The 22,991-nt window shown below is 35.9% G+C and overlaps 1 protein-coding gene across 2 annotated transcripts in view; it reads left to right on the top strand.

Annotated features, from left to right (window-relative positions):
* The window catches only part of LOC106983294 (solute carrier family 5 member 4), a 42,532-nt gene extending 22,543 nt beyond the window's left edge, over window positions 1–19,989 (top strand). For both annotated transcript variants that reach the window (XM_015081461.3, XM_053205501.1), the window contains 7 exons: window positions 1,844–1,979; window positions 3,006–3,113; window positions 5,161–5,311; window positions 7,878–8,046; window positions 9,644–9,859; window positions 12,257–12,359; window positions 15,706–19,989. In XM_015081461.3, the coding sequence (XP_014936947.2) occupies window positions 1,844–1,979; window positions 3,006–3,113; window positions 5,161–5,311; window positions 7,878–8,046; window positions 9,644–9,859; window positions 12,257–12,359; window positions 15,706–15,920 (1,098 nt within the window). In that variant the 3' untranslated portion in view covers window positions 15,921–19,989. The remainder of the gene's footprint in view (window positions 1–1,843; window positions 1,980–3,005; window positions 3,114–5,160; window positions 5,312–7,877; window positions 8,047–9,643; window positions 9,860–12,256; window positions 12,360–15,705) is intronic.
* Window positions 19,990–22,991: the final 3,002 nt, after the last annotated feature.

Consider the following 22,991-nt stretch of genomic DNA (forward strand, 5'->3'; position numbering starts at 1 on the left):
GGGCAATTGAATTCTCCAGTAAGTTCCCGAGAAACACAGGAGATACATCTATTGTGAATTTGTCTTCATGTTTGAAGATGTCTTCACTCCAACTTTTCCCAAATTGATCCTCTGGCCATGTACACATTTCTAGGCCTTAAATAATTTTCCAGCCATAAATTACCATCTTTTGACTTCCACCATTGCTGTTGAAAAGCCTGAAGTTATTCTTGATCCTTTGGATGTAATGTGTCTTTTCTCTCTGGAAGTTTATCTTACCTTTGTCCTCAGTGTTCTGAAATTTCATACAATGTGCTATTGTGTGTAGGTCTTTTTTTGTTCACTGTGATGGACTACTGTGAACAAGTTTAATATAGTAATGGATGTCTTTAATGAATTGGTGGAATTCTTTGATTTCTTGCATTTTGTTTTCCTTTGGAGAACTTCCACTTTGGGTGTTGGTCTTCCTCAACTGGTTTTCTAGTGTTCTTATCTTTCCTCCACATCTACCATATCTTGGTCTTTTTGCTCTATTTTCTAGGAGATTACCTCAATATTATCCTTCAGTTTTTCTGCCTTTGTATTTATGACCCCCAAGATCTTATTTTTGGTTTTCTTTATGTTCCTTTTTATAGCATGTAAGTTTGTTTTGTTTTCTGTTTTGAAGTTTTCTTCACCCCAGATAGTCTCTGTCAAGTCAAACTTAAAATTTCACATTTTGGGATCAATGGTCCAAAACGGACTATCTTGGATCAATGGTCACTTGTATCAGTGTGAGATAATTTTTCTTTTTCTCTATATAATAAACTGATTTTATCAACATGTCTCACAAAGAATGTACTCTTTCACTGATTTGTGAAAAAATCTTTATTGTTTATATTTTGCCACTGACCACATGACTTATCTCCTATACTTAGGTGGCCTCATATTCACCCTTAGATCTGATACCCGGACCCTGCTTATTTTCTGACAGGAATCCCCTGTTTTACATATAATTTGTATTGTCCCTCCAACTTTCTGCTTCAAGCCTTCTGTCTAAGGATAGCACCTGCTCCCCCAGCACTGAGTGACATTGTTGCTATCCCTAATAGATTTGTCTCTCCAAAGAAAAGTAAGCAGAAAAAGTCATCGCCATTTTCTGACATTCCTTGAGAAGAAAAATGTCAAGAAGCAATGGCATTATGGGTAGAAATCCTGTTTCTCTAGAAAATTCTTAGTCAAGAGATTACACAACTTAAGTGGAAATTATGAGATTATATGCATTGAATTTCCCAGGACCACAATATTTTATTCATAACTGATTCATATCTAGAGATGAATGTCTCAAGGTTCTCTTCTGATGGCTGCCTGATTCTGTTGTTTCTATGGCAATGGGCTTGATTTTCCAAATGGACAGTTGATCCCTAACAGTAGAGAGATACTAATGAGTATGTGGCTTATTTGGTGCCTACAACATTAAATGCACAACTTAAACACACGACTTGTGGCAAAGATCAGTAGTGACAGCTTTGTACCTGGACAAGTACATGGTCATTGTTGCAATGCAGCCTAGGAGCTGCAAACATTTTGATAGCAGTGATGGGTATTGACTTCTTTGTACCAAGAGTCTTACAAACATTATACCAAATATTCAGAATATCCTACAAGAGATAACCCTCTTAAAGATGAGAGAGCTGAGTCTCACAAAGTCAAATACTCATGTAAGAGGAGCAGGGATTAGAGTTCTGATTTTACTCTGAAGCTGATTATTTTCCACTACTCATGATCCCATATCTTATTGTAACATTAATCCTTGAAAAGAGGCACTCCCCTTCTTTGGATCATCCTCTAGTTGCTTCATGACTATGTCATGTTCTTCTGGCAGGTTATTGTGCAGCGCTGCCTATCAGGCAAGAACATGTCTCATGTGAAAGCTGCCTGCATCATGTGTGGGTACCTGAAGTTGCTTCCCATGTTCCTCATGGTAATGCCAGGAATGATCAGCCGCATCCTATACACAGGCAAGCCATTGATTCATAAATCCTCTGTCTTGTATGCTTGAATTCTAAATGCTGGTTTTAATATGTATTAAAACCTTGATAAGCTAGAAAACCCATTATGTATGGAAGTTAAAACACAAATCCAGGTGAAGAGAACAGATTTTGCAGAATGTCAGAAGCAGGAAAATTTGGCATATTTGACACATATATATCCAACTAATAAGGAATGGCCAAAGAAATTATTAAATACCCCCTTTATGGAAAATTACACGTAAGGACTGAAGACTTTCTCAAATTGTGGTCAAATGCTGAAGTTATTATGTTTAAGGGTAAAAAGCAGACTACAAAATATTATCTCAACAATTGCCATAGTTATGCAAAAAGACATTTCTGTCTGGAAAAAGATTAGAAAGGAATAAAAAAACTAAAAGAAGCTAATGTGTTAAGGTGTCAGTATTCTATGGGATTTTTTAAATCATTTTTTGCTATCTGTTGTCATAATATTGTTTAAGTAAAAAAAGAATCAACAAGGTATTGTACAACTGCCACAGTAAAGGGAGGCCTCATCCCACATGAGCAATCACCCCAATAATGATCACAAATGACACTTCTTAGCTGTAGGTAGAAAACACTGAACTAAATGACTAGACACAAAACTAATTTCCATTTTGTTGTTGTGGCTGTTGTGATTGTTTCATCTGGAGTTCTGTGCCTCTGGGAGAATTTATGTTCTTGCAGCTTTTCTGGAGGATGGAATCAGCTCCCCCTAATTGCTCTAATGCAATAGCTGGGCCACATCCCAAAGAGGAGCCCTGCCCCTTAGGTCAGTGCAAGGGGAGGTACAGGTATGAGACACTTAGGAAGTCATATTCTGGGTAAAGAGGGACCAGCTCTATGGTATGGAGTTCAAGGTTGAATCTCCAATTTCCAAGCAAATGTCTCTCCTCTTACTTATCATCTTACAACTTGTCTCTATGTCAAATGGTTGTAGATCTTACCTGTTTGGGCCCCACTCACTGAACCCACTTATCTGAATTCCCCCCTCAGAGAAGGTGGCCTGTGTTGTACCTTCTGAATGTGTGAAACATTGTGGCATTGAAGTCGGTTGTACTAACTATGCCTACCCAGTGGTGGTGCTGGAACTGATGCCTGATGGTAAGAAAAGGTCCACACTCAAATGAATGGAGAAAATGTGATGAGAGTTAGTTAGATAGATAGATAGATAGATAGATAGATAATAAGTATAGATATAGATAATGGAATATCATTATTAATGTCAGCCTTAAAAAAAAATGAAAATCTGCCAAGTGCAACAACAATATAGATGAACCTGGAAGACATTATGCTAAGTGAGATAAACCAGATACAGAAAGACAAAAAAGCACACAATGTCGCTTATATGTGGAATCTAAACAAGTGGAACTCATACAAGCAGAGAGTACAATGGTGGTTTCCAGGGGCTGGGGGTAGGGGAAATGGGAAGATTTCAAAGGGTACAAACTTTTCAGTTACAAGATGAATAAGTTCTGGAGAACTAATGTACAGTAGGGAGATTATAGTTAATAAGAATGTATGTTTAAAGTTTGCTAAGAGAATAGATCTCAAGTATTCTCACCACAAAACAAGAAAACTGTAACTATGTGAGGTGACGGTTATGTTAACTAGCTTGATTATGGTAATCATTTCACAATGTATACATGTATAAAAACATCACATTATACATCTTAACTATATACAATTGTTATTTGTCAGTCATACCTCAATAAAGCTGGAAAAAATATGTTCATTTTTTTCTGGGACTGCCTCAGAGACCTAGTGTATAAATGGTCCATGAGGAAAGATTATGGCGTAATCCTTAATAATCCTAACTTCCATTAATTCAATTGGCTTCATCAGACATTTCTTGAGCACTTTCCATAGGCTACCAGTCTGGTGCTGAGCCTGGGGAATACAGAGATGAATCAGATATAATTCCTATTAGAAGAATCCTTACTCCTTTGGATTCAAGATTGTCTTCCAAGACAATCAAGAACATTTAAGTGATGGATTTGTCAATAAAATAGTTGCATAAACACAAACTTACAAACTCAGAAAACTAGATGTTAATGATTTAGCCTGCTTTCTCTAGACCAGTTATACCCAATAATATGCCTCAATATATTTAATTTACAGCTATTTATTGAGTGCCTACTATGTGCCAGAGCCTGCCCTGGTGCTTAGAAAACATCAGTGAGGGGCACCTGAGTGGCTCAGTCGGTTAGGTGACCGACTTCAGCTCAGGTCATGATCTCACCATTTCCGAGTTCAAGCCCCATGTTGGGCTCTCTGCTGATGGCTCAGAGCCTGGAGCCGGTTTAGATTCTGTGCCTCCCTCTCTCTCCCTCTCTCTCTCTCTACCCCTTCCCCACTCATGCTCTTTCTCTCTCAAAAATAAACATTTAAAAACTTAAAAAAGAAAAGAAAACATCAGTGAAATAAGCACAAAATCCCCTATACCTTGGAACTCACATTCTAGTTTCATGAGATATAAAATAAATGACACATGTGGCAAAAGTAAATTATTAGGATGCTAGAAGGTGATCTGTGTGGTCAGTAACAGAGCAGAGTATGGGGCTCAGGAACAACCAGGTGATCTTATACCTTCAAAGGTCAGCTAATACTTCTTCAATCTTTCTCCTCCCTGACACACATGAGCATTGTCAGGAAGAAGGGAACATGACCCACAAGTGACATCACCCATCCATCTCATTTCATACTTTGTCTTAGGAGTTTAGGGGCATTATTAATAAGCAGAGGGAAGTGGAGGATGAAGTTACCATAATATCCCAAAACTCTTTGCTTTTCCCAACAAAAACTTCTTTAACAGAACTGCTTACTAGGCTTTTCCCTCTCTAGTTCTCTAAGTCTTCAGGAAGCCAAGAGGTTCTCCCCAAAGAAAGATGGTACAACACTGTTCCTCTCTCCCAAATTTAGGTTCCAGCAAATGATCTCTAAGTTTACATTTAAAACTAAAATTCTGTACTGGATCATTCTCAAATCACCAGGAAATTTGCAGGAAATGCTACATGATGATATGCGTTGACAGGCACATCAGTTGGTAAATGTTCCAGGTGACACTTTTGAATGACTCTGGTTTAGCAAGGCCCTCATAAATCATGGAGTCCAATTCCTAACTAATGTTTACACTCTCATCTGGCCCCAGGACTGCGAGGTCTGATGCTGTCAGTCATGTTGGCCTCTCTCATGAGCTCCATGACCGCCATCTTCAACAGTGCTAGCACCCTCTTTACCATGGACCTGTACACCAAGATTAGGAAACAAGCATCAGAGAAAGAGCTTCTTATAACAGGACGGTGAGAAAATCCTGGATTCTGTCTAAAATTTCTCTGGAAAGCACAGAAATACAAGCGAACTAGAACCTTCTTCTTGGGTTCAGTGAAACAAATAATAGAATTCTAGAGTGGGAAAGGGATATTAAGAGGATATTTAATCCAACTTTATTTCTTTCCAGATAGGAAACTTGAGGCCATACTTTTATTTTAAGGTTTATTTATTTTTGAGAAAGAGAGACACAGAGTGCAAGTGGGGGAGGGTCAGAGAGAGAGGGAAACACAGAATCCAAAGCGGGCTCCAGGTTCTGAGCTGTCAGCACTGAGCTTAACACGGGGCTTGAACTCAGGAACAGTGAGATCAGACCTGAGCCAAAGTTATATGCTCAACTGACTGAGCCACCCAGGCACCCCAGGGTCATACTTTTAAACAAAATAGTTGCTTTTAAGGGTTTTCAAATGCCTCTGATTGTCTCTTATTTCTTCCTCCCCTCACACTCTCTTCCAACCATATCTTCATGAAACTCCAGTGGTTTTCATGGGGTATAAAGTTTCATGGGGTTAAAACAGTCTCTAGAAGTTTCCATGTATATCACATGAAGGAAGTCACAGATTAGGTCATCCACACACTACTACACAGTAGTTTATCAACTGCACTCATTAAGAAATGGAGTATCAAGAGGGGGCGCCTGGGTGGCTCAGTCAGTTAAGTATCTGATTTCAGCTCAGGTCATGATCTCATTGTTCCTGAGTTCAAGCCCCATGTTAGGCTCAGTACTGATAGCTCAGAGCCTGAAGCCTGCTTTGGATTCTGTGTCTCCCTCTCTTCCTGCCCCTCCCCTACTCATGCTCTGTCTTTCTCTGTCTCTCAAAACTAAATAAATGCTAAAAATTTAAAAAAAAAAGAAATGGAGTATCAAGAGAATCTGACTACCTATGTAAAAGATACTGCTTTGCTGAAGACTGTAACAATCACTTAGTAAATTAAGCATTTGCAAGGAAAATTCCAAGGGCTCACTTGGTCCAGATCTTCACTCTGGACATTATAGGAGAGGAAGAGCAGTAAAGCATCTGTGTTTCTGTAGTAGAGAAAGTATTGGACCCTGAATTCAGAAGCCCAGGATGCAGAAGTCTACCAATAGGCATATGATCTTGGGTATGAATACCCTTTAAGTCTCTATTTTGAATTAATGAGTTTCTCTCTCTCTCTCTCTCTCTCTCTCTCTCTCTCTCTCTCTCTCTCTCTCTCTCTTATTAAAAGCCTTCTATATCCCAGAATACAAATATGGAAAAGGACATATATGTAAAAAATAATTTCCTGCTTTGTGGGATTTACACCTTTGTTGGCAAGACAGACAATTAATAAATATGTTCTATATCTGATGGCAAAAGTGGCAGGGAGAAAATTAAAGTGAGATTAAATATGGGGGTTACTTAAGACAGGTGTTCAGGGAGTCTTCCCTGAGAAGGTGGCCTTTATGCACAACCATCAGGGAAGTGTGGGAATGAGCCCCATGTCTCCGTGGGGATGGAACAGTAAGTGCTGAATTCTTACAACAGTCATATGAGTGGTGTGAGGACAGCAGGAGTGAGGTTGGCACATACAAGCAAGTGGAAGAGTGATAAGAAACATGATCTGAAAGATAGCTAGAGGTGAAATTATGTAGGGCCATTTAAACCATAACAAGATTTTGGATTTTATTCCACATATGATGGAAAACAACTGAAGATAAGCGAGCAAGAGAGGTACATGACAAGGACAGTGGGTATTATTTATTGAATCCTTATTATACTCTACGCATCATGCTCAGACTTTCCATGGTTTATCACATTTAATTATTACAAGGTTGCAAAAGTTTTGTGAACTTTCAATGAGACACTTGTGCCTCAGTCTCCTGCCCAAATGCCTGTCCCCCATTTCTCCCAGTCCCCACCTCTCTGTTTCAGATAAGCACAGAGAAGTAATGACCTTTTGCAGACAGTCCAGTAAATTATGTGTGTTTCTTCGCACAATAAGTACAGAATATTGAGCTTATTCTCCCTGGACCACAGGACCTGTAAAAAGTTTTTTACTAACTCCTTCTACCTGCCAAAGTACTCAGGTAGTAAAATGCACAAATTAGCATTTCTGGCCAATTCACTCAGCATGCTAGGAGAAAGGATATTTTAATTCCAACCTGTGAAAACTGACTTAGTTTCTCTCAAGCTAGGAAAAAAAAGATCAAAATGGGGATCTGCTTTCTTTATCATACAAATGATTACTTACCATAGAAACAGTGTGGTGTTTTTTTCCTAACTGATACATTACATAAATTGCACTAGAAAATTATTAACCAGTTGCTGACATTTGAACTGTTTTATGAATGGATATTTAACCTCACAGTTGAAGCTATTTACAGAGAAGCAATTGCTTTATTGGCATTTTACTAACCTATGGTCATTAAGCATTCCATGGCTTCATGTGAGGTCAAGGAGTGTGATTTTATTTGGAAAATCAATGAATGGCCACAAGAATCAAGAACTGTAAAGCACAGTGGAAGTGCCAATAATGCTTTTGTTTAATATTTAAATCATTTTGCTTTCTCTCCAGGCTATTTATCATTCTATTAATTGCCGTCAGCATTTTGTGGGTCCCATTAGTGCAGGTATCTCAAAATGGACAACTATTCCATTATATAGAATCAATTTCTAGCTACCTTGGGCCTCCAATTGCGGCTGTCTTCCTGCTTGCCATCTTCTGTAAAAGAGTCAATGAACAGGTAAGTAAAAAATCGGAAAACTTCTTCCCTGCTGGAGTGAGAATATTTTCTTTCACTGGTAGGAAAATGCATTCTTTCCACCCTGTTTATACAACTCAAAGCCCATCTCAATTTTAATTGTATTCAGCTATAATTCCTGATTCTCATTAAAGTGTGTAAATACATAGGGCACACTTATAGTACAGTCTGTATATTTCTTACAAAATATATACATATATGACACAATACTAAGGAACACAAGTTTTGGAGTAAGACTGACAGAATCCAATCCTGGCTCTAGCAATCCTTTGATCTTAAGCAAACCATTTGATTCTGTGTAGAATGAAGATAATCACAGTGCCTACTTTATAGGATTGCTGTGAAGATTAAAAGGGATTTATCTTAATTTTTTTATGTTTATTTATTTTTGAGAGTGAAAGCAAGAGAGAACATGAGTCGGGGAGGAGCAGAGAGAGGGGGAGACACAGAATCCAAAGCAGGCTCCGGGCTCCAAGCTGTCAGCACAGAGCCCAACACGGGGCTGGAACCCACAAACTGTGAGATCATGATCTGAGCGAAGTCGGACACTCAACTGAGCCACCCAAGGGATTTATCACCCCAAAAGGGATTTATTTTAATGTGAAGTGCTTAGAAGAAAACCTACCACTCTATTAACAGTTAAAAATGTTAATTTCTAGGGGCGTCTGGGTGGCTCAGTCGGTTAAGCCTCCGACTTCGGCTCAGGTCATGGTCTCACAGTCCTGAGTTCGAGCCTGGCGTCAGGCTCTGTGCTGACAGCTCAGAGCCTGGAGCCTGTTTCAGATTCTGTGTCTCCCTCTCTCTCTGACCCTCCCCCATTCATGCTCTGTCTCTCTCTGTCTCAAAAATAAATAAACGTTAAAAAAAAATTTTAAATGTTAATTTCTGTTATATGTAACTGATTATTTTGGATCGTGGGCATTTAATCCCTTAATTGTTTCCAACTGTTAACTTTATTATAATTTTGAAATGAAGAATAGGTACAGAGAGGTTATTATCTTATGTGCTTTTCAAATGTTATTTAGTATTAGTAAGTAGTAAGTATTTTGGGATTCAGATTCAGGTCTTCCTCCAACTAAAGCTCATGCTTTTAATGTCTATGCAATACCATTTCCCCTTGAACATAACATCTTGATCAGAGGACTAGAGGACATATGTTTCCAAGCCCACCAGCTTCTCAGAGAATACAGATGCTCTTAATTGCCAAAAGCTTAATAGAACTATCATAACTATCTAATATCAACTCTGTAAATTGTGTAACATAAGCCATAATTCTGTTTATTCTATAAAATAAGCCACAACTTATAAAATCTATATATAAAATAAAATTCAAGGTAAACTTAAGCTTGGGTCAGAGTGTACAGTAGTGCCCTGAAGTAGTGTCTGATGCAATGAAATTTCAGTATCACTAAATAAACACATGTATTTGTACCTTTTTCTTGCTTTGGTGACTTTATGCTCAGGGTTAGCCATCATTGGTTCTTAATGGAGAAAGTAGGTAGGATGATAATTGTTACCTACTCAAATGAGCTTCTCATCTTTTCTAAGTACTCTGATTTTATTCTTGTTGCTTTTGCAGGGAGCCTTCTGGGGTCTAGTCATTGGACTTGTGATTGGCCTTATTCGCATGATTGCAGAGTTTGCCTATGGAACAGGAAGTTGCTTGGCTGCCAGTGACTGTCCCAAGGTCATCTGTGGAGTGCACTATCTGTACTTTGCCATCATCCTCTTTTTTGTTTCCATACTAGTTGTCCTAGGAATTTCCCTGTTAACAAAACCCATTCCTGATGTACATGTGAGTACTCATTTTAAAATAAGAGTTCTTGGTGTGCCTGGGTGACTCAGTCAGTTAAGCAACAGACTCTTGATTTTGGCTTAGGTCATGATCCCAGCATCATGAGATCAAGCTCTGTGTCAGGCTCTGCATTGGGCATGGAGCTTGCTTGGGATTCTCTAAATAAATAAATAAATAAATAAATAAATAAGGGTTCTTTGCCTTCTGGGGTATTAGGAAATGGGCTTCACCCTCAAAAAACTTCACAATGCACTTAGTAGATAAATCTTTATCTTTGTTATAGGATACCAGAAAGAGAGTAATTAGTGTTGCCTAAGAGATTGGAAAAGACTTCACAGCAGAGTTGCAATCTGGCTTGGGACTATTTGGGGATGAGTAGAATTTCATACACAATACAACTACACCAATACAGAGATTAAAAAAAAAAAGTACATGGTACCAGGTGGCAGGAAAAAGACAAATAGAATGAGATGCCTTTCAAATTGGCAAAAACGTTTAATATGAATATGTCTAATGTTGGTAAGAATGTTGGGGAATGTCCACGCTCCAAAATCATTGGTGAATGTATGAATTTCATAATTTGTAGAAAGGCAATTGGGGAGTATTTATCAATTAAAATTAAAATTCTCATACCTTATGAACCAACATCCCCATTTCTAGGAACTTATTGTGTAGAAATACTTCTACAAGTAGGAAACATATATATAAATTTTCTCTGCAAAGGTTTCTAGTAGAAAAATATGGAGACAACCCAAATTTCCATTGCTAGTGGAATGGATACACAATAATAGTACACTAAATATTATGCATCTGTTCAAAAACCTGAGGAGCTCAATCATTTCCTTTTTAAATGTCCATGACATGAGTAAGTGGGGAAAAAATGCTTGCAGAATATAGTATTATATAATATCACTTTTTGAAAATAAAACACACACACAAAATGTATATATATATATATATATATATATATATATATATATTTGTCTAACAATGGAAAAAATACCTTAAAGCATATACACCACAAACTTTCAATAAAAGGTATCTCTGGGGGAAACATTATAGAGGACCAGCAAATATTAGTCATTTTTTTAACTTAAATACTGCTTATATACTAACACTGTTTGAATGTATTACTAACATGTGTAACTTTTATTTATTTTGCATGTATCACTCGATCTTTGCAGCAATATTTATTTGCATATTCCTTTAGAAAGTAGTAAATATTATTTGTGGATGGGGAAACCTGAAACACAGAATGGTTCAAATTACTTTTCTAAAGACTTGTCACCAGAAGTCACAATGAAATATTTGTGTTGAATATTGGGAGTTGAATGAAAAAAAAAAACACTAGAAAATATGTTATATTTTTCAAGGAAATATAAATATTAAGCTTTTATGGCAATAAAAATAATATAAGTTATTATTGATTTTTTAAATGTGTCTAAAGGACCAATAAGACCATTTATCTAATTTATGTTTATGTTTCATAAATATACTGTGAGGTTTGAATTTTCAAAATCAACTGATAAATATCAATAGTCTTGTCAGAGAAGGTCATGAGTAGTGTTGTGGATCTAACCTAGCTGTGCAGTAAAAAGAAATCTCAGGGGATGCATGGACATATTAATCATATTTGCAGAAAACAATTAAATTCTATAAAGCTTATAACAGTTTTAAAATAATGATACAGTTGACAAAAGCTTGGAGGTTGGCTGGAAAATGGATGTATAAGGGCACAAATTGTTATCATAACTTAATAGTAGTACATAGATATTATCTAAACATGATGGATCCAGAAATGGAGCTAAAGAAGATATTTTAAAAGTTACAAAGGTACCCACTAGACAAACTGAAAGTAATAATAATGCAACTAATAACAGCTGAATGATAAGGACAATGAGTGAAGCAGAGGTATATGTAAGTTAGATAAATATTTGACTTTTATGAAATTATAAATCCAGAAGTAAGAGTTTTAAGAATATTGCTTAAGATGGGGCACCTGGGTGGTTCAATCACCTCACGGTTTGTGGGTTCGAGCCCTGCGTCAGGCTCTATGCTGACAGCTCAGAGCCTGGAGCCTGCTTCAGATTCTGTGTCTTCCTCTCTCTCTGCCCCTACCCCGCTCATGCTCTGTCTCTCTCTGTCTCTCAAAAATGAATAAAGGTTAAAAAAATTTAAGGAATATTACTTACGAGTGTTTAATAACTACTGGAAGAGTTAAAAACATAAATAATTTTAAATGGTTAGTGTGTTTTTGTGAATTTGTGTGGTAGAAGACTATACATATACTATGTAATGTCATTTGATTTTCTTGCACTATACAATAAATGAATGTACCATTGTATTATTTAAACATTTGCTCCATCACTAATGTGCTTGTCTATGGTCTTTGTGTAGCTGTATCGTCTGTGCTGGGCTCTTTGGAATAGTACAGAGGAACGAATTGATTTAGATGCAGAAGAGAAAAGACATGAGGAAGTTGATAATGATGTTGATGAAGGTAATATCTGGTTTACATTTGGTTTTCATGTAGAAATTCTGTGTACCTGAACTGGTTTCATGTTTGCTTTATTTTTTTAATGCCACTAAATTCAGTTTCTGAAAAAGCTGTTAGATTTATGGTAAACTGAAACTTTAAAATCTTATCTTCCCCAAAGCTAAGATAATTCATTACAAATGAAATAATCCCCATTCATCCACCTGTCCATCAGTCTGTCTGTCCATTCAACCATCATTTATCCATGGAACTGTGTACCAGCTCTAACATGAAAATCAATCCAGTGTCTCCTATTCCTAGTCACATATTAAATCTTCAACAAATCAATCTTGATTGATAGTGATTAAGCATCTAGCATCTAGTCCTACCTTTTTCTTCAACTTTTTTTTCTCACTATTCTCTCCAATATACCATCCATTCCAGCCAGGCAGATTTCTTCACCTTCCTGCCATGTATACCAAGCTCTTAGAATATTTCTACTTCCTCTCTGAGAGAGAAAAAGTTGCCTATTCTTTGACACTAGGTTCTAATTCCATTGCCTTCATTGAAACTTCTCTAGCATCCACCCACATAGCTCTTTGTTTACCTGGAATTTTTTTAACTTATTTTATTTTATTTTTGAGAAACACACAAAGAGAGAGAGAGACAGAGAGAGAGAGAGAGAGCACACACTAGTGGGGAGGGGCAGAGACAGAGAGGGAGACAGAGGATCTGAAGCAGGCTCTGTAATGACAGCAGAGAGCCTGATGTGGGGCTCAAACCTATGAACCGTGAGATCATGACCTGAGCCAAAGTTGGATGCTCAACCGACTGAGCCACCCAGGCGCCCCTACCTGGAATTTTTAAAACCATTGACAAAGTTTACCACTTCAGGATATGTTGTCTGGAACTCCACACTAATTGTTTCATTTGATTTGGCTTGGGATCTTCAACTTGAAGGAAGGATAAATGCCTTCTACTGCTTTTGGATTTTTATATCAGTATTCCTGAGTAAGACTGGACTACATAGTTTTCCTTTTTTGTACTTTATCTGGTTTTGGTATTAAGATCATAGTGTTCTTGGGCATTTAGGTGGCTCAGTCAGTTAAGTGTCCGACTCCGGATTTTGGCTCAGGTCATGATCTCAGGGTTATGGGATGGAGCCCCGCATTGGGCTCTGCACTGGGCTCCACCCTGAGCTCCACACTGGGCATGGAGCTTGCTTAAGATTCTCTCTTTCTTCCTCTACTGCTCTCTCTCTCTCTCTCTCTCTCTCCCAAAAATAGGTCTTAGTGTTCTCATAGAATGAATTGGAGATATTTCAATAAGAGTGGAATGATATCTGCATCAAAATTTTGGTATTTTGCCAATAACAGCATTAGGCATTAGGGGGGCTGGTGAGTGTGTTTGTGTGTGTGTGTGTGTGTGTGTGTGTGTGAGAGAGAGAGAGAGAGAGAGAGAGAGAGAGAGAGAGAGAGAGAGACTTTTAAACTGATTAAATCTGTGTTTAATCAATGCCTATAGAGCTATTAAAGGTTCCATTTCTTGGTTAATCAGTTTGGGAAAATTATGTTTCCTAGGATTGTGTCTATTTAGTACACACTTTAAATATAATTACATGAAGTTATTTATACTATTTATTGGCTTTTCTATCCCTACTACCTCTGTCGTTATGCCTTCCCTTTTATTCTTTATGTAATTATTTATGATGTCTCTTTTTTCTTGATAAATTTCACTAAAGACTAGCCTATTTTATTTCTCTTAAAGGACCAACTTGGACTTTGTTATTTTTCTCTATTTTTACCCTTCTTTTCTATTTTATTACTTTCTGTCTCATTTGTATACCCTTCCATTTACTTTATTTGGGTTTATTGTTATTTTTTTCTAACTTAAATTGAATATTATTTCATTAATTTTCAGTCTCCCTTCTTTTATAATGTAAATAAGTAAGGCTACACATTTTCCTCAGAGTGTTGTTTTTACTACATCTCATTTCTTTTATTTTGTAGAATTTTCTTTACCATTCATTTTTAAGAATAGTCTTACATTCATTATGGTTTTTCATGGAAATTTGAACTTGGAAGTATGTTTTAAATTTTCTAATGCACAAATAGCGTTGTACTTAGAGCTTTTGTATTTTTGCCAATTTACCTTCAGGACAGACTTTGAGAAGTTTGAGTTTGGGGTCAAAGGGCTAATGCCAATGCAATTTTGCTGTACACTGCCAAATTCCTTTCCATGAGAGTTGAACCATGCTTTCCTAGCAACAATGTGTGAGAGTACCTGCTTCCACGCAGACTAACATAGTATATTGTGAAACTTTTTTTTAATGTTTTATTTATTTTTGAGACACAGAGAGAGAGAGAGAGAGAGACAGAGCATGAGAAGGCAAGGGGTAGAGAGAGATGGAGACAAAGAATCCAAAGCAGGCTCCAGGCTCTGAGCTGTCAGCACAGAGCCTGACGTGGGGCTCGAGCCCATGAACTGTGAGATCATGACCTGAGCCAAAGTCAGATGCTTAACTAACTGAGCCACCCAGGCATCCCATTGTGAAACTTTTTAATTGTTGTCACGGACAAATGTGTAGTAGTATTTCAATGTCATTTTTTTTCAAATTTCTCTTTTTTGAGTAAATTTAAGAACTGTTTATTGATGTATGTATATATGTCTGCATGGAGTTGTTGGTAGTCTTTTATTCTCTACTTCAAAAGCCCATTGTACATTAAGGATATTAAACCCTTTGTAGTATAAGATGCAAATATTTTTTCCTCAGTTTGTCACTTGTTTTTACTTTGTTTATTGTATTTTTACTTTGTTGTATTGTGTTGTATTGTATTGACATAAGTCATGCAAAAGTTTTCTATTGTTATATAATCAAAGTTATCTATATTTTTCTCAGAGATTCTTCCAACACTTAAAAGTGTTTGTAAGTTTTTTAAGTTTTTTTTAAGTTTTTCTTAAGTTTTTATGTATCAGTTTATTTATTTTTTTTATTATATGAAACTTATTGTCAAATTAGTTTCCATACAACACCCAGTGCTCATCCTAAAAGATGCCCTCTTCAATGCCCATCACCTACCCTCCCCACCCTCCCATCCCCCATCAACCCTCAGTTTGTTCTCAGTTTTTAAGAGTCTCTTATGCTTTGGCTCTCTCTCCCACTCTAACCTCTTTTTTTTCTTTTTTTTTTTCCTTCCCCTCCCCCATGGGTTTCTGTTAAGTTTCTCAGGATCCACATAAGAGTGAAAAGATATTAAAAAAAACTTAAAAAAAAGTGATTGTAATCATCCTTTACAGTCATCTGTACTACATTGGCAGGGATATTATTTCCCATGTTTTGTGATCATTCACTTATCTTTCTTTGTTTCAGATAATCCTGAGGAACCTCATGGATGTCTCAAGAAGGCTTATGACTTATTCTGCGGTTTGCAGAAGAAAAGCCCCAAGTTGAGCAGAGAGGAGGAAGAAGCCCAGAAAAAGAAGTTGACAGACACATCTGAGAAGCCTTTATGGAGGGCTATAGTGAATGTCAATGCCATTCTTCTCCTGGCAGTGGCTGTCTTTGTCCATGGGTATTTTGCCTGAACTCTATCTAAGCCACTAAATATTTATTAAGCAAAGGATAATTTTATTGATTTTTTCGCTTTTAGAGTTTGTTGTGTTTCAGAAGGGAGATAATTTCAAAAGGGATGAAGCAGTGGGTAATTTTATCATATGAGATGACTAGACTATAGACCTGATTTTTAGTTTTTGTTGTTCTTTTGTGTCAATTAAAAAAAGAGTTGATAATTTAGAAAGCCAGGGAGCTGACTCTATATTTTTGTGTAAACTAGAAGCATTGTGTCTAAATTTTTTTATAGGTCACCAGGTAGATTTCCCTACCTTACATTTGCTTTCTATTCCCGAGATTTCCATGTAGAAGGAATGCCTCTCCCAACTCACATAGTAACCTCCTCATCTATAAAACAGATGACCTTTTCCTCTCAACTTCACTTCACTGACCTCAAGGAAAATAGGAATATTTCCTAAGAGTTGAGGGGAGGTGAGCTAGAAATGTCTGTTGTAAATATTTTTATGAATTTACTGGAAATTATTACCTTATGTCTTAAATAAAACCATCCCAGTAAATGTTAGCATATTAAGCCATTGATTTCTTAAGCTACTTTATAAAAATATAATTCACATACCATAAAATGCACCTACTTACAGTGTACAATTCAGTGTATTTTAGAATATTCACAGAGTTATTCAACAATTACCACAATCTAATTTCATATACTAACATTAATTTGTTTATTGACATTGTTATTTGGGAATATATATTTCCCTGTATTTCTGTGTTATTTTGACATTCTGAATGACAGTTATCTTTTTGTAGGATTATATGTAGTTTTAAAACACACCTTTTTAGAAGTAAATCAGCACATTAAAATGTTTTTAAAAAATTGCATAAGAAACATCTATCATAGGTATGAGTGGAAGAGAGCCAAAGCATAAGAGACTCTTAAAAACTGAGAACAAACTGAGGGTTGATGGGCGGTGGGAGGGAGTGGAGGGTGGGTGATGGGTATTGAGGAGGGCACCTTTTGGGATGAGCACTGGGTGCTGTATGGAAACCAGTTTGACAATAAACTTCATATATTGAAAAAAAAAGAAAGATCTATCATATTGCTACAAAATTCAAACAATTCTTTGTTCTGTAGAATTAAATATAATACTCTCCACTGACAATCTATCACTCCCATCTACTCCCACTAACTTTACAGAAGAATAACTGTTAATAGTTTAGAGCATATGTTAAAGTAATTTTTCTATTTTTACACATATTTTCACACTCTGCAATCTTATTCTATATGTTGTACTGTGACTGGCTTTGCCATATAAAATTTATCTTGGAGATCTTTGCCTGTTAATACATATGGGTACAGCTCCTTTTTAATAGTTGCACATTATTCCATGAAATCATTTGCCACAACTTGACCATTTTTCTACTGAAAACCATGCATGTTGTTTTCAATTATTTGCTATTATCAATGATACTCTACCATATGTACCTGTATATTCATCTTTTGGTACATTAACAGCTTTGTTTTCTTTAATAATTGATTCTTAGGAAAGGAATACTGGAACAAGGGGTATGAACATTTAATAATTTGATAAATATTCAAAAGTTATGTTCCAAAAATGATTCACCAATTTATATTCTCACCATCAGTGTATGAAAATTCCTATTTATTCACACCCTTAATTACAGAGTATGTTATCAATCTTAATTCATTTTTGTCAATTTGATGAGTGAAAAATAATTTAATTTTTTAAATTTATGTTTCTCCACTTAATGAGATTTTATGTATTTACACATATTTGTTAGCTATTTGTGTTTTTTTCTTCTGTGAATTTCTTGATATATTTTACCAATTTTCTAATTCATTTATAGACATTCTTTAGTCTATATACTTATTATTTGCATTTGAATTGCAAATATTTTTTCTTGAAGTCTTGCCTTTTAATTTTATGCTGTTCTTGAGTATACAGAAGCTCTAATTTTTATTTAGTAAGATATATTCATCTTTTCCTTATAGCTTCTGGGTTTTGTGGCTTATTCTCAGTGGCTTACTTTGTCCTTTGGGAGTTTTTTGTCACTGTTTTGTTATGCTGTAAAGAATGTTGTCGCACCCTACTCTATTTTGCAATTTATTTTTCTCTCTTTATAATATGTGATGGACTTAATTAAACCCAACTAATGTAAATCACAAGAATTCATTTTAATTTCTGCCTAATAACATTACATTAAATGCATTCTATTTCCTTAACAATGTCCCCTTTGGATGGATATCCTAAATATTCTAAATATCTTTTCCACCACAAATAATGTTGCAATAATTACCCTTATACATAGATCCCCACTGATGATTTTATAAGACAGAATCCTCAAAGTAGTATAATTGAGCAATTGAGATAGTTATTTATATTTTAATAGAATTGGCAAATAACTTTCAAATTTTGAAGCAATTCACATTCCTATCAACAACAGGGAATGAGTAGGCTAAGTAGTGCAAAAAGTTGTTGCTTTTTGAAAAATTGCTGATCAGTCCGGCTGGTAAAAAATCTTATAGAAGCTCTAATTAATCATATATTTTCACTTCAGTGAGTTGCCTATTTATAACCTTTTTCTGGTTTTCTATCTGGTGGTTTTTGATGGGAAACATTCTAAAGCAAAACAGGAAACCTAGAAACCACAAGAGATGAAAATACATATTTAACTAAACAAATCGTTGAATTTTTTATATCAGAAGGTAGTCCAAACAGAAGTTAACATATGGAGCCAAAAGGACATTGCAACACAAGAAAAAGAAAGAACTCCCATAAATAAATGAGAAGACAGCTAACAAACCTGATTGTGGCACTGTATCTGGAAGGAAAGATACAAAGTTGGGCTTCTCTGCATGTCATGTAATTCTGATAGTCTAGAAAGCAGTCTACAATGGTCAATAAGTACATGCCCAAGGAAGCTATTTTCACAAATTATTCCAAGAGATTTACTCCTTTGGTGAGTGATGTTTGTTTATCCTTGATTTAAATGGAGCTCTTCTAATGTGAAATCAATAAGAATTATTTAGGTTTATAAAATTTTATCTTATTATATTAAGGAAGTTCTTTTTAATTCCCAATTTGCTAAGAGGTTGTTTTAAAATCACAAACAGGTGTTGAACTTTAACAAAAACGTATTGAGTTAATAATTGGTTTTCTTTCTTTAAATGAATCATTGAATTACTGTCTTGAAATAAAGAATACTGAAAACTGCTTCACACTACATGCAAAAAGTAATTTCATTCAAATCACATCCCTAAATATAAAAACTAAAACCATAAGAAATCTAAAAAAGTATAAAAGAATATTTTTGTGTCCTTGGAACAGATAATGTCTTTATAGAGAGGACACTGAAATACTGAACATAAGAGAAAAACTGATACATTAGACTACAACAAAATTAAAAACTTTTTTCCAGCTTTATTCAGATAAAAACAATATATAATATTGTGTAAGTTTAAGATGTAAAGTGTTATCATGAGATCGTGACCTGAACTGAAGTCAGCTACTCAACCAACTGAGCCACCCAAGTGCCCCTCAAGATAGTGATTTCATCTTCTTCAGATATATACTCAGAAGTGGGATTTTGGGGTCATATGATAATTCTATTTTTAATTTTTTTAGGAACATCCATATATTTTCCATGTGGCTGGACCAATTTATATTCCCACTAGCAGTGCACAAGGGTTCCATTTTCCCCATATCATTGCCAGAATTTATTATCTCATCTCTTTCATAGCCATTCTAACAGTTTTGACCAATATCTCATTGTGGTTTTGACTTGCGTTTCCTTGATGATTAGTGTTGTTGGGTAACTTCATGTACGTGTTGGCCATATGTATGTGTTCTTTGGAAAAATGTCTGTTCAAGTCCTCTGCTATTTTTTTTAACTGGATTGTTTGGGTTTTTGCTAGTGAGTTGTATGAGTTCCTTGTATTTTGGAATGTTAACCGCTAATCAGACAAAAGATTTATAAAATTTTCTTTCATTCCAGAGGCTGTCTTTTCATTTTGTTTATTGTTTCTCTTGCTGTGCAAAAGTAAACAGTTTTAGTTTAATGTGGTCCCACTGGGTTTTGGCTTTTTTCTTGTGCTTTAGGTATCATATCCAAAATATCATTTCCAAGATCAATGTCAAGGAGGTTTTTCTTGTTTTCTTCTAGGAGTTCTATAGTTTCAGGTCTTATATTTAAGTCCTTAATCCATTTTGAGTTAGTTTTTGTGAGTGCTGTAACAAGAGTCAAATTTCATTCTTTTGCATGTGGATATCCAATTTTCCCAGCACTATTTATTGAAAAGACCATTTTTCCCCAAGTGAATATTCTTGGCTCCCTCAACAAATATTAGTTGACTATTTATGCATCGGTTTATTTCTGGGCTCTCAATCCTGTTTAATTTATCTCTGTTCTGTGTTTATACTAGTACCATACTGTTCTGATTACTATAGCTTTATGGTAGCTTGAAATCAGGAAGTGTGAAGTTTCTACCTTTGTTCTTCTTGCTCAAAGTTTCTTTGGCTATTCAGGGTCTTTTGTGTTTCCATATGAATTTTAGCATTATTTACTCTATTTGTATGAAAAATGCCATTGGGGAGGGGGCCAAGATGGTGGAACATCATGGAAGTTTTTCTTGCATCTCTCATCCCTGAAATGCAGCCAGATCAACATCAAACCATCTTGTCATCTTGCACACCTAGAAAACTGATTTGAGGATAGCAGCAAAGGCAGTCATAAGAGGTAAGTATAGAGCTATCCAGGCCTTCCTAAAGAAGGAAGAAAGGTGTCAGATACACAACCTAACCTTAAACCTTAAAGAGATGGAAAAAGGACAGCAAATAAAACCCAAAAACAGCTGAAAACAGGAAATAATAAAGGTTAGAGCAGAAATCAATGCTATCAAAACAAACAAACAAACAACAACAAAAACAGTAGAATAGATCAATGAAACCAGGAACTGGTTCTTTGAAAGAATTAACAAAATTGATAAACCAATAGCCAGTTTGATAAAAAAAAAAAAAAAAGAAAGAAAAAGGAAATAAATAAAATCAAGAATGAAATCAAGAACCCAAATAAATAAAATCAAGAATGAAAGAGGAGAGATCACAACCAACACAGCAGAAATACAAATAATAATAAGAGAACAGTATGAGCAATTATATGCAATTGGGCAATATGGAAGAAATGGACAAATTCCTAGAAACATATAAACTACAAAAACTGAAATAAGAAGAAATAGAAAATTTGAACAGACCCGTAATCAGTAAAGAAACAGAATTAGTAATCAAAAGTCTCCCAAAAAACAAGAGTCCAGGGCCAGATGACATTCCAGGGGAATTCTACAATACATTTAAAGAAGAGTTAACACCTATTCTTTTAAAGCTGTTCCAGAAAATAGAAATGGAAGGAAAACATCCAAGGACATTCTATGAAGCCAGCATTACCTTGATTCCAAAACCAGACAAAGACCTCACTAAAAAAGAGAAATACAAACCAATTTCCCTGATGAACATGGATGCAAAAATCCTCAACAAGACACTAGCCAACCGGATCCAACAATACATTAAAAGAATTACTGGGGCGCCTGGGTGGCCAGTCGGTTGAGCGTCCAACTTCGGCTCAGGTCATGATTGTGGTCCATGAGTTTGAGCTCCGCATTGGGCTCTGTGCTGACAACTCAGAGCCTGGAGCCTGTTTCAGATTCTGTGTCTCCCTCTCTCTCTGACCCTCCCCCGTTCATGCTCTCTCTGTCTCAAAAAATAAAATAAACATTAAAAAAAATTTAAAAATAATAATTATTCACCACAACCAAGTGGGATTCATACCTGGAATGTAGGGCTTGTTCAATATCTACAAAATAATCAATGTGATACATCACATCAATAAAAGAAAGGACAAGAACCATATGATCCTCTCAATAGATGCAGAGAAAGCATTTGACAAAATACAGCATCCTTTCATGATAAAAACCCTCAAGAAAGTAGGGATATAAAGATATACCTTAAGATCATAAAAGCCATATATGAAAGACCCACTGCTAATATCATCCTCAACTGGGGAAAAACTGAGAGCTTTCCCCCTAAGGTCAGGGACAAGACAGGGATGTCCACTCTCACCACTGTTATTCAACATAGTATTGGAAGTCTTAGCCTCAGCAATCAGACAATGCAAAGTAATAAAAGGCATCCAAATTGGCAAAGAGGTAGTCAAACTTACACTCTTCGCAGATGACATGATACTCTATGTGGAAAACCCAAAAGGTTCTACCAAAAGACTGCTAGAACTGATCCATGAATTCAGCAAAGTCACGGGATGTAAAATCAATGCACAGAAATTTGTTGCATTCCTATACACCAATAATGAAGCGACAGAAAGAAAAATCAAGGAATCGACCCCATATACACAAAAAAACATAAAATACTTAGGGATAAATCTAACCAGAGAGGTAAAAAGTCCATACACTGAAAACTATAGAAAGCTTGTGAGAGAAATTGAAGAAGACACAAAAAAAATGGTAAAAGATTCCATGTTCCTGGATTGGAAGAACAAATATTGTTAAAATGTCAATACTACCCAAAGCAATCTACATATTCAATGCAATCCCTATCAAAATAACACCAGCATTCTTCACAGAGCTAGAACAAACAATCCTAAAATTTGTATGCAACCAGAAAATACCCCAAATAGCCAGAGCAATCTTGAAAAAGAAAACCAAAGCAGGAGGCATCACAATCCTGGACTTCAAGCTATATTACAAAGCTGTAACCATCAAGACAATATGGCACAAAAAACAGACACTCAGATCAATGGAACAGAATAGAAAACCCAGAAATTGACCGACAAATGTATCTTTGACAAAGCAGGAAAGAATATCCAGTGGAATAAAGACAGTCTCTTCAGCAATGGTGCTGGGAAAACTGGACAGCAACATGCAGAAAAATGAACCTGGACCACTTTCTTACACCATGCACAAAAATAAACTCAAAATGGATGAAAGACAAATGTAAGAGAGGAAGCCATCAAAATCCTCGAGGAGAAAGCAGGCAAAAACCTCTTTGACTTCAGCCGCA

The sequence above is a fragment of the Acinonyx jubatus genome, chromosome D3, assembly GCF_027475565.1.
Source record: "Acinonyx jubatus isolate Ajub_Pintada_27869175 chromosome D3, VMU_Ajub_asm_v1.0, whole genome shotgun sequence".
Taxonomy (NCBI): domain Eukaryota; kingdom Metazoa; phylum Chordata; class Mammalia; order Carnivora; family Felidae; genus Acinonyx; species Acinonyx jubatus.